This window comes from Lissotriton vulgaris, chromosome 1_2 (genome assembly GCF_964263255.1).
Source record: "Lissotriton vulgaris chromosome 1_2, aLisVul1.2, whole genome shotgun sequence".
Lineage (NCBI taxonomy): Eukaryota > Metazoa > Chordata > Amphibia > Caudata > Salamandridae > Lissotriton > Lissotriton vulgaris.
The window spans coordinates 51,797,596-51,812,378 of NC_141686.1; the positions used below are offsets into that span (position 1 = coordinate 51,797,596).

General features: G+C 44.4%; 1 protein-coding gene across 3 annotated transcripts in view; it reads right to left on the minus strand.

Moving 5' to 3' along the window:
• Window positions 1-14,783, minus strand: part of CCDC91 (coiled-coil domain containing 91) — a 1,919,235-nt gene that overhangs the window by 1,280,394 nt on the left and 624,058 nt on the right. For all 3 annotated transcript variants that reach the window (XR_015307530.1, XM_086952800.1, XM_086952801.1), the window contains exon 5: window positions 11,316-11,525. Coding sequence is in view for 2 of the 3 variants with exons in the window: in XM_086952800.1 (XP_086808926.1) it covers window positions 11,316-11,525 (210 nt within the window). In the remaining variant the exon portion in view is untranslated. The remainder of the gene's footprint in view (window positions 1-11,315; window positions 11,526-14,783) is intronic.

Sequence of the window (14,783 nt, forward strand, 5' to 3'; positions counted from 1 at the left end):
TTTGCGGGCCTTGTGAAAGGTAATAGGGGTGTGTACGTAGTAAAACTACTAAACTGCCTTCATCTACAGCTTCTAGTATCCCAAACTACATGGTTTTCTGTTTCCATCTTCTCTCTTCATTTCGGTTAGTGTACATAAATCACCATCACAAATTCCCCTTTCCCTGCACTCTATTGTCACTTTTGGATATGCCTATAACAAGCTTTTGAAGAGGTTCTGAGAACTAACACTTATGAAACCATTATTGTGCAATTAATATCATTGTGCATTTGCTGTTATGATTAAAACTTGAACTCATTTAAAGGTCCTGGAAAACAGCATAATGAGAGAAAATGCTCTGAACAGTCAAGCATGAGAAAATTACTTAGGAGTCCCAGTACTTACCCACTCACAAGGTCAAATAAAGGCACTCTGAGCTCTGGTTTGTTGCAAAAACATAAGTCACTGGAGATGCCCACGTCTGGAATATGGTCTAAAAAGTGACTGTAGCACCGTAATGTGAAATGTTCTCCCACAGCAAATCAAACACTCCAACTCCTTTGCAGACTTCTACTTTGAGGAGTGTTAGCAATCGAATGTTCTTTAAATTGGTTCACTTCTATTGTCCCACTGCTTTCCAACAGTGATGGAAGAGAATAAGTGCAGATGATGTTTTTAAATGATAAGTGACATATATATCACCTAAGTACAAAAATGGGGGGGGGGGTCCTAGGGGATGTTTACCGACCATGCATTGCTTCTACCCCTGACATCTATATCTACCAACAACAAATAGCAATGGGTCACAACAGAACTAACTAACTCTATATCTGTAGGGGTGTGACCTCAATGGTAGAGGTACGACAGCGAAATCGAACCTAGGGTACTTTCTCAAGGAGAAAAAATGTTCCTATCAGATTACCGACTTGTACCACCCTGCATCATTTGGGATCCTTCACCATGAAGGTAAGTAGTTGTACCCTCCGTAGATTTGGCAATCCTCAGCCTAATCTCTCAAGTGTGGTGTGTCTCCGTATCAAGCGGTGATCTGACTAGCAGTGCTGAAAAAGTGAAAATAATAAGTGGCTGGTGTGAAACCTCATAAAATTGGGTAATGAAGAGGTTAAAAAGTATTTTAATGGGTATCTATTCACTCCCAAAGATAAAAACAGTGCATAGTAGTATAAACAAATGACTACTAGGGTAGATGTTGGGTCGTATATATCACCTCCACCAAAATCTTGTGAGCCGGCAGTAACCCGGTAGCGGCTGCTACCGACCAGGTGTGGTGGGTTGGGGGAAGGGGACTGGGGGAGGGAAATCATTTCAATAAAAGGACTTACCTTTTTACCGCTGACCACCGCCTCTTATTTCTCTGTCCTCCTCTGCACGGCAGGAAGCACACACACTGCCTTAGCAGCATTGTGATTGGTCTGAGTGCCTGAAGCGTTTTCATATTCAGGGGTCAAAACCTTGTCCCACTCTCATGCTTTTCCTGCAATTCATTCCCGTTTCAAAATGCGGAATGGCCTAAGATACTACAACTACCAGAAGGCCAAGGGGCAAAAGAGAGAGAGGAATGGGGCGGTCTGGTTATAAGCACCTCCTGCGCAATGGGAAGGTGCTTGACAATCTTCACTGCGAGAGAAAGGAATGGCGGATGGTGTTCCCCGTCGGATTCCAGCGTGAAGAAGTAGCCGTGTTTATCGTTTCCAGCTGTTCCAGATCAGCAACGTTTCCCATGACATTCTGCCTACCCGAAAGAGCTTCTTTTGTTGCCAGGTAACGGTAGAAGTGCGAGACCGCCTCCACCATTGTGACAAAACTTCTCATGCTCTGTAGGGATTCTAGTGAGCATGTTGCTCGTTTACCTATTACGCGACTTTTTCAGGAAGGAGATTTAAGCGTTTTTGTGTCTGCTCTTCCAAGCCTAATTTACGCTCTGAATGTGAACCGAATTCCTGACGGTTTAGTTATTCTTTCTGTTTGCCTTTTTGCTTTTGCTTGTACAGGACCTTGTGTGCAACTCATTTTTATCGTGTAAGGGCACAGAATCTCACCGTGACTTTCCTTCCAGCGTCGAGGGAGAGTATTTATGATCTATAACTTTTGTGACAGAACATTCTGTAATATCGTTCCAAGTTCAGTGTTGTGGCGCGAACAATACCAATTGCTGAATTCTAGGATAAGACAAGAGTTTGGGTACAATTGATTTCAGACTAGTTCTTGTCATTTACGTGCCTACTACTCTGGGGAACATTCATCCTTGGATATATTTGGCATGCATGATTATGTTTAAGTTCCTAGCTGTATGTATTTCTGGTGAGTGTAAATAACAGATAAGGTTACATTAGTTGTGACAATAATACCTCTAAGAGTACTACAGTTCTGTTGTCCTGTCTTCCTGTTCTGCAGTGTGATACCATCCTTCCTAAGGCCGTGCAGCTTCTTAGACCAGACCTTGAAGAGAGCATGGTCAATACAGATGGTTTATTATTTTATCCACTTCCTTTTTCCCCTTGGTCACAATTTCACGCAGATGGGTTGCCTTCCTCTGTAGGGGATTGTGCAAAGGGGAATTGAGGGGACTCACATCAGGCATCGTCTCTGCTGGTCACAAAGAGAAAATGTTAGTGGTGTTTACTTATTCTTGCGCTGCTGACGATCGCGACAGTGCCGTGGTTCAGTGCACAGACAGGGGCTGGCAGGCTGTGCATGTTCTCAGTGCAGGCTGTAAAACAGCCTGCGTGGAGAACATGCAAAGTGTGCATGACGATTTGGCTGGCCGAGACAGCCGGGCAAAGCATTGTGTGCACTTTAGGTGCTGCCACCACTCCTACACCTGTGAAGTGAGGAGAACCCCGCCCACCTGGCTTCAGCTGCAGGCTGGATGCAAAAAACAAAATGATAATAAGGAATGCCTTAGTGAAGGAGCTTTTGTGGACAACGAGGACCCTGAATTAGAATCAATTTCCTGGGTCAGGATAAAAGATACAATGACAAATAACCACCCAGTCAAACTAAGCTACGACAATGTAATGTAACCAGCACATGAGAAATGACACTGAAGTAAGATAAGGATTTATCAAAACAATCAGGATATTTAATAAATTTCAAATACATATATATTAAAACATATAAAAAACATATGTATGTTTTTGATAACAAATAATAATACAATCAAGGTACATTAAATACAATTAAAAACAGGATGGTAAAGTTGAGGCAGTGACGATATCTTCAACGCGTTTCGACACAAGGGACAAACAAACTTTTTACCAGACATTCTGAATCAAATAATAGATTCATAAACAGATACTGATCCAGGTATGTTATCTGCGTTATTTGTTACACCAGACTAGCGATTATTCTGAAACATGCCATCATGTAATAGATGATGTCATTCTGTCTCTCTTACATTCGATATTAATAGAATCCACGCCGAAGAATGAATGGCTACTAAAAAATAGCTGGAAGTCGAAATCAGACTTTATCCTTAACTCAATGTATCATCATTTCACTTCAAGTATAAGAGGCACTCAATTAAGCTAACTCTCACACGCAAATGTTAAAAATTAGGTAAAGACTTTTATTAGTTTAAACTTTCAGACATAGGCCTTTTTAAGTTGATATACTCAAAACCAAAACATGTCCCCTCAATTAATCAACACTCATTTCCTTGTTTTCCACACCTTAGTGGTTTTCTGTAAATTATTTGTTTGTCTACACTAAGATGTCCAAGTTGACTATATTCTGTTTGATGCTGGGCTGTATCCACATTTAACCCAGGTGAGACCGCTTGTCAATCATAAGAAGTGTAGATAGTGTTTTTATGTTCTCTACGGCCCTCTGTCTGACTATTATAAGCATAGTTAATTCGTGGCTTATTGCCTACTTTTAGAGAGGCAGTACTGCCTGCAGTTATCATAAAAAACAGAATTTATGCCACATCTTTTAAACATCTCTTACTTTGCCATAGTACCAATACTGGCCCCAAATCATGAAAAATGTTCTCAATCTAGCGAGGCAGTATTAGTCGTAGTAATTAGATGACAAATTGTTTTTAGGCCATAATTACATAAGGCCTATAGTCCATCGCAGTATTAGACTTAATATTATCTGTTGTACATCCATCAATTGAAACATCAGCAAGACAGCTATATTGCACTCAGTTCCATCATGTCAGCTCTTGGCACGCATATCCTGTTTATTCTGTCATCTTTACATCTTCTTTTCTTGTTTTCAACTCTGTTTTATAGTGCATGCTAGAGCTTCCTCTATGTATACAGAAAAACGGCTATGTTATATAAATCGAAACACTGACAATGTCTGTACCAGCGCTTTATTACTGTTTATGGAGATTTAGTACTGAATTTTGTTTTGTTAAAAGATTGTTTATTTTATTGTAGACAATACACTTGATGGTACTCTCCTGACGAAGACACTTAGTGTTGAAACGCGTTGAAGATATCGTCACTACCTCAACTTTACCATCCTTTTTTAATTGTATTTAACGTACCTTGATTGGATTATTATTTGTTATCAAAAACATACATATGTTTTTTATATGTTTTAATATATATGTATTTGAAATTTATTAAATATCCTGATTGTTTTTATAAATCTTAATCTTACTTCAGTGTCATTTCTCATGTGCTGGTTACATTACATTGTCGTAGCTTAGTTTGCCTGGGTGGTTATTTGTAATTGTTAATGGAGGAGCTGCCACTGCAGTAACTTTGAGGATAGGAATGAGGCACTACACTGTTAGAAAGTCACTCTTTTGGCCTGTGCACCCCCACTTTTTTGGTGCTGACTGGTACTGACTCTGACTGTGCCCTGTGCCCTGCTAATCAGGGCCAGGGCTATTTTAAACACACAGACATGCATTGAAATACACTTACAATTGGCATGACCTACTCTATAAGTCCCTGGTAGATAATAGGGCTAGGGGATTGAAAATACATATAAAACCCTAGTATATTATAGGGCATGGAAGTTTAGAGGGCAGTAGCCTTTGTTGTACTTACATGTGTGCACTGCTGAGTGCCTGAGGTCAGTGTAAAAGCAGTCCTGCTCTGCAGCACTGCTTTTAAATTGGACTGATTTTAAATGTAAATTGTGCCCAAACTCAACTTTGGTAGTAGAGGCACTTATAAAAATGTTAATCTACTTTTATTCTTACATATTAGGTACCCCAGGTGTCACAGGGAGGGCTGGGAGCATGTAAATACAATCAGGGTACTTATAAAAGATGTTTTATAAACCCTGGTGAGGGAAATCTTACCATTGTACTTTTTTCCCCATTGTAGATACTTGGCCCATAGGCTAATATTGCAATATTTTATGCATGCATAGTTAGTGGATAGTTAGTGCTAAGAAGGAAATGAAAATATCATTCTAAGACTTAAAAGAAGGGTATTGATAAATTCAAGAGATTAACATTGTTGAATTTATCATAATTTGTCCAGAAAGTAAGTTATAAGACTTTCTTTTCTATAAACCAGAATCCAGCCTACCTACAGTCTACTGATTGGTCAGTGCTAACTGACTTAGCTAGGCTTTCTTGATTAGGTGATAGATAAGCAGCTCTCCAGGGGAGAGGCTATCTGCTGGACATTGCTATTTATTGGACTTGGATCTGTGTGAGATGTTATCTGCCATCTATTTAGTTCACATCCATATCTACACTTAAGGAATTTAAAGTACTGCAAACACAGCAAATAACTATGATGCTACTAAGTAATTTGCCTGTTGTCAAGCCTATTTAGTGAGGTGGCTTGGCATCCTATGCCTCCTACTTTAGTTGGAAGGCATCCAGACATGCATGTTGGTAGCACATCTTAGCAGTGCTCATGGGGTATGCCACTGTCTGTATATCTCACATTTTGGCATTAGGATCTTCCACTCTGCTGCCTCTTTGACCAGATTCAACACTAATTTGAATTCCCCCCAAAGGGCTATGGAAGGACTGCAGATTTAACAGTCTATGTCATGCTCCAAGTAGACTTGCATTTTCCAAACAGAGACTTTATACAAGCTTCAAAACAAGTGGTTCTGTATGTTAGGAAAGCATGATAAAATATTTCCTAATTCTTTGGCATCATACTAGGCTCCTCTCTACTGAGGCTTCTAAGAGATTCTATTTGATCTGACCATTCTGGTCTGTGCCACCTATATCTTCTTAATAAAAGTCTAGATTCATTCCTTTGCATTCAGTGATGTGGTTCACACAGTGTGAAAATGTTTGTATCAATTGACTTAATGCATCTGGATAAATCCAGTTTTCCAAACTAGAGTTTGTCGAATGTATTCCCTCACAAACTGTAAGCCTTATGAAAAAATTGCACTATATCCTAATTGTAAGAAATTGGGCTATTAATTGGAAAGGATGTGAGTGCTCCACATGTAACACAATTGTCTTATTACTGAGAACGAAGTACTCTATTGTAGGACTTGACTATCTTAGGGTAGCGAAGCAATTCAATTCTTACTCATGGGAGGTGATGTGGGCTAATAATCTCAATTCACAGGCATGCATTACAATACTCAATAAACTGTTGTTTAGTGAGTGCTTTTTCTTTTAAAAATAAAAAGTATTTTTATTGCAAACATGTTTCCAAATACTGTGTGGCCAATCAATTACAATGATGTACATAAGGTAAATGGAAAAACCTCTAGTGACACCCTCATATCATATCAGTTTAAAAAAAGGCAGGCCTACTGGCTTTGTCAATGGGTCACAACATTAATAATTAGCATGATATTCTTGGTCAAGTTAACATAATATAAGGGGTGTCAGAATATACATAGAAAACCTTCTGGCTTTGTCAGGGTGCCACCAAATTATTAAACAAATCTACAAATATGAACCTTAGAATCTGTCATAAAATCTGTGAAACTAATATTAATAAGCATTCACTATAATGTCAAACGTTCATTGTTCACTTTCATGTCATCAATAAAGTATTTGATTTCAAAACACATACATGCCTTAGTCGCTCGTTTACTTGCTACAGGCCACTAAATATAGCCACAGAACTAATCATTTTCAGGCAACGCCGTGAGAATCTGGAACTCACTTCCGCATCAGCTCCGGACCACCACCTCTTCCCAGGCCTTCAAAACTGACCTCAAAGCTCTCCTCCTTCAAAGACACTTCCAAATTTAATTCATGCCCTCTCTATTATCTGAAGGAAGTCCTTCCATTATTGGAAATTCTGTTCTACATGACTATAGAAGTGCCTTCCCAATGTGTTCTAGCAGTTTGAGAGGCTGCCATTTATTGCAGTATTATACTTCTACTTGTTTTGTGTACTCCTTTGTAACATGCACACGCCACTTTCCCTCTTGTAATGTATCGTTTGCTACCTCTTATTTTGTTTGCTTTTGATACATACACAATTGCCACCATTGCCTCATGTTACGTAACGTTTGTTCTTGTGTTTTGAGTATCTGCCATTTAGTGCAGTATTACACCTCTATTTGTATTTTGTACGCTTTTGTAACTTACACACGTCACTTTTTTCCACTTGTAACGTATCGTTTGCTACCGCTTGTATTTTGTTTGCTCTTGATACATGCACAATTGTCACTATTGCCTTATGTAATGTAACGTTTGCTTTTGTAACATGCTCACTTGTAATTTCTCCTCATGTTTCACTACTGTTCCTATTGTCAAGCGCTCTGACACCTTCGGGTAAAGTCTGCGCTATATAAAAACACATAAAATAAAATAAAAAAATTAAAAAATTGGGAGACTGAGATCACCAGGGCCAATCAGGATTCAGGGGAGGGAGCCTCATGCACATTAGCTGCTCAAGAAAAAAAACAAATAATACTTTTGCACTGACCTCCGGCCCTGGGCAACCACAAGGGTTTATAAAGAAAAAGTGGTGGACCACTATTCACCCTTTTCCTTCATTTTGCTTCTTAAAAGGTCACATTTTTCAAGTTGCATAGCCAGCAGGAGCATTTTCATCATGTATTCCGGCTTCTAAAGGGGCACATTTAGTGGGGAGCTTGATGGTCAAGCTCACTGCGCCATCCTTCACCTCTGCTTGGCTCCTGGTGCTCCTTGCCTGCCAGAGGGGGAATCTGACATAGCCCCTTCGCAACCAACCAGCAGGACACCATACTGGCTGTCTAGCAGAACACCTGGGGTGCAGTGGAGTCCATGCAGGTTCAACAGGTCCTCAAGGGCATAAGGGGGCCCACACCACTGGCCCTGAAGAGCTCCATCCTAGTACTGGGAGTCAGCCAATGACAAAGTCTTTAGTCCATCTTTGCAGGGCATCATGTGGCTTTGTTTTCCGGCAGGGCATCATGTCCGCAGTAGTCGCTTCCCAGGTCCAGGCTCTTCTCATCTGTGTCGCCCTTGTACAAGAGGGTTAGGTGAAGGTAGAATTTTCTAGATGACAGGCACTCCTGGCCAACCCTAGAATGCCACAAAATCCCTCCACCCTGTTCCGAACCTCCTACACAGTATTCTGGGACAGTCCAACATGGTGACTTCAAGTTTTCCCAGAAAATAATTTCTCTGGGGGCCTCAGTTCGGCCACTAGCTGACATCACTGCCTGACCTCTTCCCACCTAATCGGATTATGAGCTGGACCACAGAAATATAAGAATTCCTGAAGTCACATAAGATGTTGATGTAATTTTTGTGTACTGCAAATTCAAATTAGGCATGCATGTTTTACCTCAGTTTGATACCTTGCAGAACCCAGTAGGCCTAAGTGGCGTGAAACTGTACTTTGAATCAGATTTCACTTATATGCAGAATATAGTGAAAGCACTACAGATTTTTAAGTAAGCTCTACAGTCCTACACTATAGATGTCCACTACTATTATAAGGCCTGTTGGACTTGGCCCTTTTTACAGGGTCATCCCTGAACTTTTTGCCTTCCTCGTGTATTTTTTCTGACCTGTTGTTGGCTGTTTTATGACTTTGGGCACTTTACCACTGCTGATCAGTGCTAAAGTGCATATGCTCTCCCTATTGTAAATTGATTAGTGACTCAATGATTGGCTTGTTTGGTTTATTTCCCAGACCCTAATACAGTGCACTGAGTGTACCCAGGGCTTGTAAACCAAATACTGCTGGTGGGCTTGCAGCACTGGTTGTGCCACCCACAGAAGCAGCCTGTAAAAGTGTGTCTCAGGTCTGCCATTGCAGAGCCTGTGTGCTGTTCGATACTGCCATGTTGACTGGACAAGTGCACCCACTTGCCAGTCCCTAAACCTTCCCTTTTTTGCATATTACTCACCCCTATGGTAGGCCCAAGGGCAGTGTGCATTGTAGGTAAAGGGTAGGACTTGCCCTGGTGTGTCTGGCATGTTGTAATAATGAATTACAGCCATTTTCGTTTTTCACTATTGCAAGGCTATCTGTCCCCCATAGTCCAGAATGGGCAGTTTGATTATTACATCTTATAATCCTAACTGACTCAGGGAACTAGATAGAAATTCGAGTTTAGAATGCCTGAACTCAGAATTATAAAATACATCTTTTAGTGAAGTTGGTTTTAACATTCTGTGTTTGAAAATAGCACTTTTACAAAGTAGGTATTTGCTTTTCTAACCATCCAAGCCTGCCTCTGCTAGATTGTGTATTCCTTGTATGGAGTTTGAGTGACAGGGGCTGGGGGAATCCAGGAGAAAGGGTGAGTCAGCACAGGGCTGAATAGAGAGATCTGAATGCAGATGGGAGGGAGGAGTTGCACCTGGGGCCTGAAAAGGGCTGGGCCTGCCTTCCGCAATGCTGGCTCTACCTCCTGTGGTGCATCTGATGTCCCTGGCCTACACTGTGAAAGGAAAGAAGAAGTTTTGTCAACAAAGTACTACAGAACTGACCAGCAATGGTTTGGACTAGGCAAAGGCTTCTCTGCCTTCAGAGAACAAAGGGAAAATGAGTATAAATATTGGGACCCAGACCCAAAAACTTTAGATCACTTTTGGGAAACAAGAAGAAACCTTTGCTGAGGAGAGGAATCAGCGAGACTGAGGAGAGACTATCCCTAAGCATGCGGGATAGGCCTGCAGTGGTTGCCTGACTGCCAAAGAGAGGAGAAAGGACTTTAACTACTTTTATTCAACTTGTGACGTATCTCCAAGGGCTTGAGAAAGAGCTTGCCTCCTGCTGAAGTCTCAGGGAAAACAGACTTCACCCACCACCTCCCCAAGAGTTCTTTGGAAGGGCCTGCAGTTGTGTTGGGCTTTCTGAGGGACTGTGTGTCGCAAGGAGCTGGAAGCGCGACTCACGAAGAAGCAGGATGGCGCCGCTGCCGCTGTTTCTTCACAACGCGACAGCGCCTCGCATCACTGGAGAAGAGGATCGACGTCGGACCAGACACCACGCTATCATCGAAGAAGCGTGTCGCAGCCGCCGTCGTCGCATCGCTGGGAAAGCGTGCTGCTGCTGCAGCTGTCGGCTCGTTGCCGAAGCGCCTCGGATTGCTGGAGAAGAGGATCGATGTCGCATCAGACGCCGCTGCATCACCGGGAAGCATGTTGCAGGGCCTGTCGCAGCTTAGAAGTATCGTTGAGTCGCCACACGGTCTACCTTTATTCTTAATTCCATATAGGATTAAAGGTAACTCTACATTCTGAAATTACCAACTTCCTTAGGTATTTCTAATTACAGGAGCTGAATTACATTGAATGTATTACCGCCTATACTTGGAATATGGGCATTACCGGTAACCTTTTCTACAATCAAAAACCGAGGCTTCAGGAAATGCCACTGACATGGAAAGGAGAAACTATTTTTGGGTCTTCCATCTGTAAATGTCCTCTCCAATAAAAAAAGAAAATTTGTAATGTAATACCTGCAAATGATCAGTCATGACTGGAAGGCAGGGAAGGTTCAAAATGATGAAGTCCTCTGAATGAACAGATTCTTTATATTAAGAACTTGTGCTGCAGCACTATTTTGCTAAACCTTTTTTTAGTTATTGAGATATGTGTGGGCCTTCTTTGCTTTATGTAAATCATTTCCAGTGAGGGGACATTGCCACACTGAATGCATGTCGGTTTTGTTATGAGAACTGTTTATTTTATTTTGATGAGCTGCTGTGAGAACAATCCTAAAGAGTCACACATAATCCGATTATTAATGCCCATGACAAGAAAAACATGACCATGAAAGATGGGGAGGCAATTAAAAGCAGAAATCAATTGCATCGTACAAGTTCTAAGATCTTTGGAAACTGCAAGAAACCTAATATAGACAAATAAAAATATATATATGTATCTCAATACAGTATGTTTCAAATACAAATGTGAAAGCTCCTCTTGGCGTAAGTAAATGCTTTGTGCACATATGCAGCCTCACCTTCTTCATCCTGCCTTTCTCTTCCTCAGCAGCTTGAAGTTTGAGGTCTAGATTTGTAATTACTTGCTGCAACGAAGCCTCTGCCCGTTTTGATTCCAGTGGTTCTGCATCCTCCAACACGTTAGCCAATGTCTCCACCCCAGCATCTTCTAGAACATTCAACGAAGAAACTGGGACTTCATCCAAGGTAGCACTCTCAGTTGCCAGGACCTATACCATGTACAATGTTGTAAGGATTTAACCAATACAGATTCAGTCATTTCCGGCAATTCAAACTTTCTAGCATTCAAAACAATATCACAGTAACATTGCATACAAAACAAGCATTAGAAATGCAATAGGTCTCGCAGCATTAGAGTTAGTGCTTTTAGAATTGTTTATGGTTTTTTTTGTAAATCTTTAGCATGAGGTTGAGGGTGAGTGAGGGTGAGTGAGGGTGAGGGGTTGAGGGTGAGTGAGGGTGAGGCTGAGGGGTTGAGGGTGAGGGTGAGTGAGGGTGAGTGAGGGGCTGAGGGTGAGGGGTTGAGGGTGAGTGAGGGTGAGGGGTTGAGGGTGGGTGAGGGGTTGAGGGTGAGTGAGGGTGAGGGGTTGAGGGTGAGTGAGGGTGAGGGTGAGTGAGGGTGGGTGAGTGTGAGTGAGGGTGAGTGGGGGTGAGTGTGGGTGAGTGTGGGTGAGGGATTGAGGGTGAGGGGTTGAGGGTGAGTGAGGGTGAGGGGTTGAGGGGGAGTGAGGGTGAGGGGTTGAGGGTGAGTGAGGGTGAGGGAGGGTGAGGGGTTGAGGGTGAGGGGTTGAGGGTGAGTGGGGGTGAGTGAGGGTGAGGGGTTGAGGGTGAGTGAGGGTGAAGGTGAGTGAGGGTGAGGGTGAGTGAGGGTGAGTGAGGGTGGGTGAGTGTGAGTGAGGGTGAGTGTGGGTGAGTGTGGGTGAGTGAGGGTGAGGGATTGAGGGTGAGGGGTTGAGGGTGGGTGAGGGGTTGAGGGTGAGTGAGGGTGAGGGTGAGTGAGGGTGAGGGGTTGAGGGTGAGGGGTTGAGGGTGAGTGGGGGTGAGTGAGGGTGAGGGGTTGAGGGTGAGTGAGGGTGAGGGGTTGAGGGTGAGTGAGGATGAGGGGTTGAGGGTGGGTGAGGGTGAGTGAGGGTGAGTGTGAGTGAGGGTGAGTGAGGGTGAGGGTGAGTGAGGGTGAGGGTGAGTGAAGGTGGGTGAGGGTGAGGGGTTGAGGGTGATTGAGGGTGAGGCGTTGAGGGTGAGTGAGGTTGAGGGTGAGTGAAGGTGAGGGTGAGGGTGAGTGAGGGTGAGGGGTTGAGGGTGAGTGAGGGTGAGTGAGGGTGAGGGGTTGAGGGTGAGTGAGGATGAGTGAGAGTGAGGGTGAGTGAGGGGTTGAGGGTGAGGGGTTGAGGGTGAGTGAGGGTGAGGTGTTGAGGGTGAGTGAGGGTGAGGTGTTGAGAGTGAGTGAGGGTGAGGTGTTGAGGGTGAGGGTGAGGTGTTGAGGGTGAGTGAGGGTGAGGGGTTGAGGGTGAGTGAGGGTGAGGGTAGGTGAGGGGTTGAGGGTGAGTGAGGGTGAGGGTGAGTGAGGGTGAGGGTGAGTGAGGGTGAGGGTGAGTGAGGGTGAGTGAGGGTGAGGGGTTGAGGGTGAGTGAGGGTGAGTGTGGGTGAGGGTGAGGGTGAGTGAGGGTGAGGGGTTGAGGGTGAGTGAGGGTGAGTGAGGGTGAGGGTGAGTGAGGGTGAGGGGGTGAGGGTGAGTGAGGGTGAGTGAGGGTGAGTGTGGGTGAGGGTGAGTGAGGGTGAGGGTGAGTGAGCTACATCTAATGACTTCAGAGGACTGCTTATAGACTGTTTAAATTACAACCACTGTCGATAGTAAGTACTATTGACCCTGATAACACCCTAATATATGTCCAAAGTCACAGTTTGGTAGGACTGGGCCAGACCAATGTATATGTTTCTATAAGTGTAGTCAGGACCATACAAGGGTTAGTTGAATAGCCTTGGCGGAAAACCCTGCTTCATTGTCTGGGAAGATTTTATTTAAATAGCTCGTTCCACATTTAGCTGTAACAACTTAGGAGAGAGCCTTCCCCACCCACATCAAGGAAGATAAAACCTGTAAACGGTGCTACCTGACGGTAGAGCCCCTTTGCAAAACAGACATCAGGCAAAGAGTTATGCTGTTACTCTTAAATAGAGTGTTATGATGGAATGCACATTGAGCCCCCCGGCCTGGGGGCGTGAGGCGGGAGGGGCTTGGCTGGGCTCCAGCGTGTGTAGGATTCCTGCTTCCCTGCACGGGGGTCTCCTCTCTGCCTGCAGCTGAGGTCACATCCTGCCCTGCCCGCCGCTCCAGACATCCATACAACTCTGCCTACTTTGTTGTGGTGCGAGCAGAGCAGGCGCGAGAGAGGCACAGAGAAACCCTGGCACTGCCAGCTGCAAGGGGCACGGGAGCAAGATCACACGGAGAGACGCAGCGGCGCCCGGGACTGAAGGGAACGGGTCCTTGTCGTTGAGCGGAAACCGAAAGAAGAGGTACCTCTGTCGGCCCCACGGGCTGCAGAGCACCAAGAAAGGGTGGAGGGGGCAGGGGAGGAGGGGGCCGGGGAGGAGGGAAGGGCCAGAGGGACTTGATGGGAGTGGTGGGGGGGAGGGGGAGGGTATAGAGAGGGAGAGGAGGAGAGACAGGACAGGGGCAAGCAGCAGAGATGGAGGGGTAGAAGATAACGGGAGAGAAGCAATGAAGGAGGAGGAACCCCTGCAAACGTGTGTGTGTACATATACATTAGTGGACTGTGTGTGCATGACGAGGTTGTCTGATAGTAACCTTGTGTAGGTAAGTGCACACATTTTAGCGAGGAGTGTGTGTGGTGTGTACGTTTTCTCCGTGTAGCATGTGCTGAACCGCAATGGGACAACAAGCGAAAGGATCGGAGACACGGCGGGTAAAATAAACAAACAAAAAAGAAGCCGGAGGGAAGAGAGGGGAGGAGAAATGCGACACGGCGGGAAGGGGAGGGGGCGGAGCGGGTCAAATAAAGAAACAAGCCGGAGGGAAGAGAGGGGAGGGGGGAGGAGAAATGCGACACGGCGGGAAGGGGAGGGGGCGGAGCGGGTAAACAAAGACGGACGTGCACGCGCTTTTAAGCTCAATGCGCATGCGCATTGAGCTTAAAAGTCACGGGCACTGCAAGGAATCGCCACGATTCCTTGCAGTGTGGATAAAGAGCGGATAAGTCCCAATACTCTCGCCTTGCTCGATGCGCATGCGCATCGACAGGCGAGACCTAAAAAGGGGAGAAAAAAGTGATATGTCTTTGCCTAAGACCAGATTTGAAAGCAAATAAAATAGATCTTCTTTTGAATTTGTTCATGTACAATGTGTGTAGACAGTACTGTCAGGATGGAGTTGCTGGTGGGGGGGCGGGAGTTGGGGGGTGGTACTAGAGCTCCAGCTGCAAGATGGCCACAGGTTAGAGCAGTCC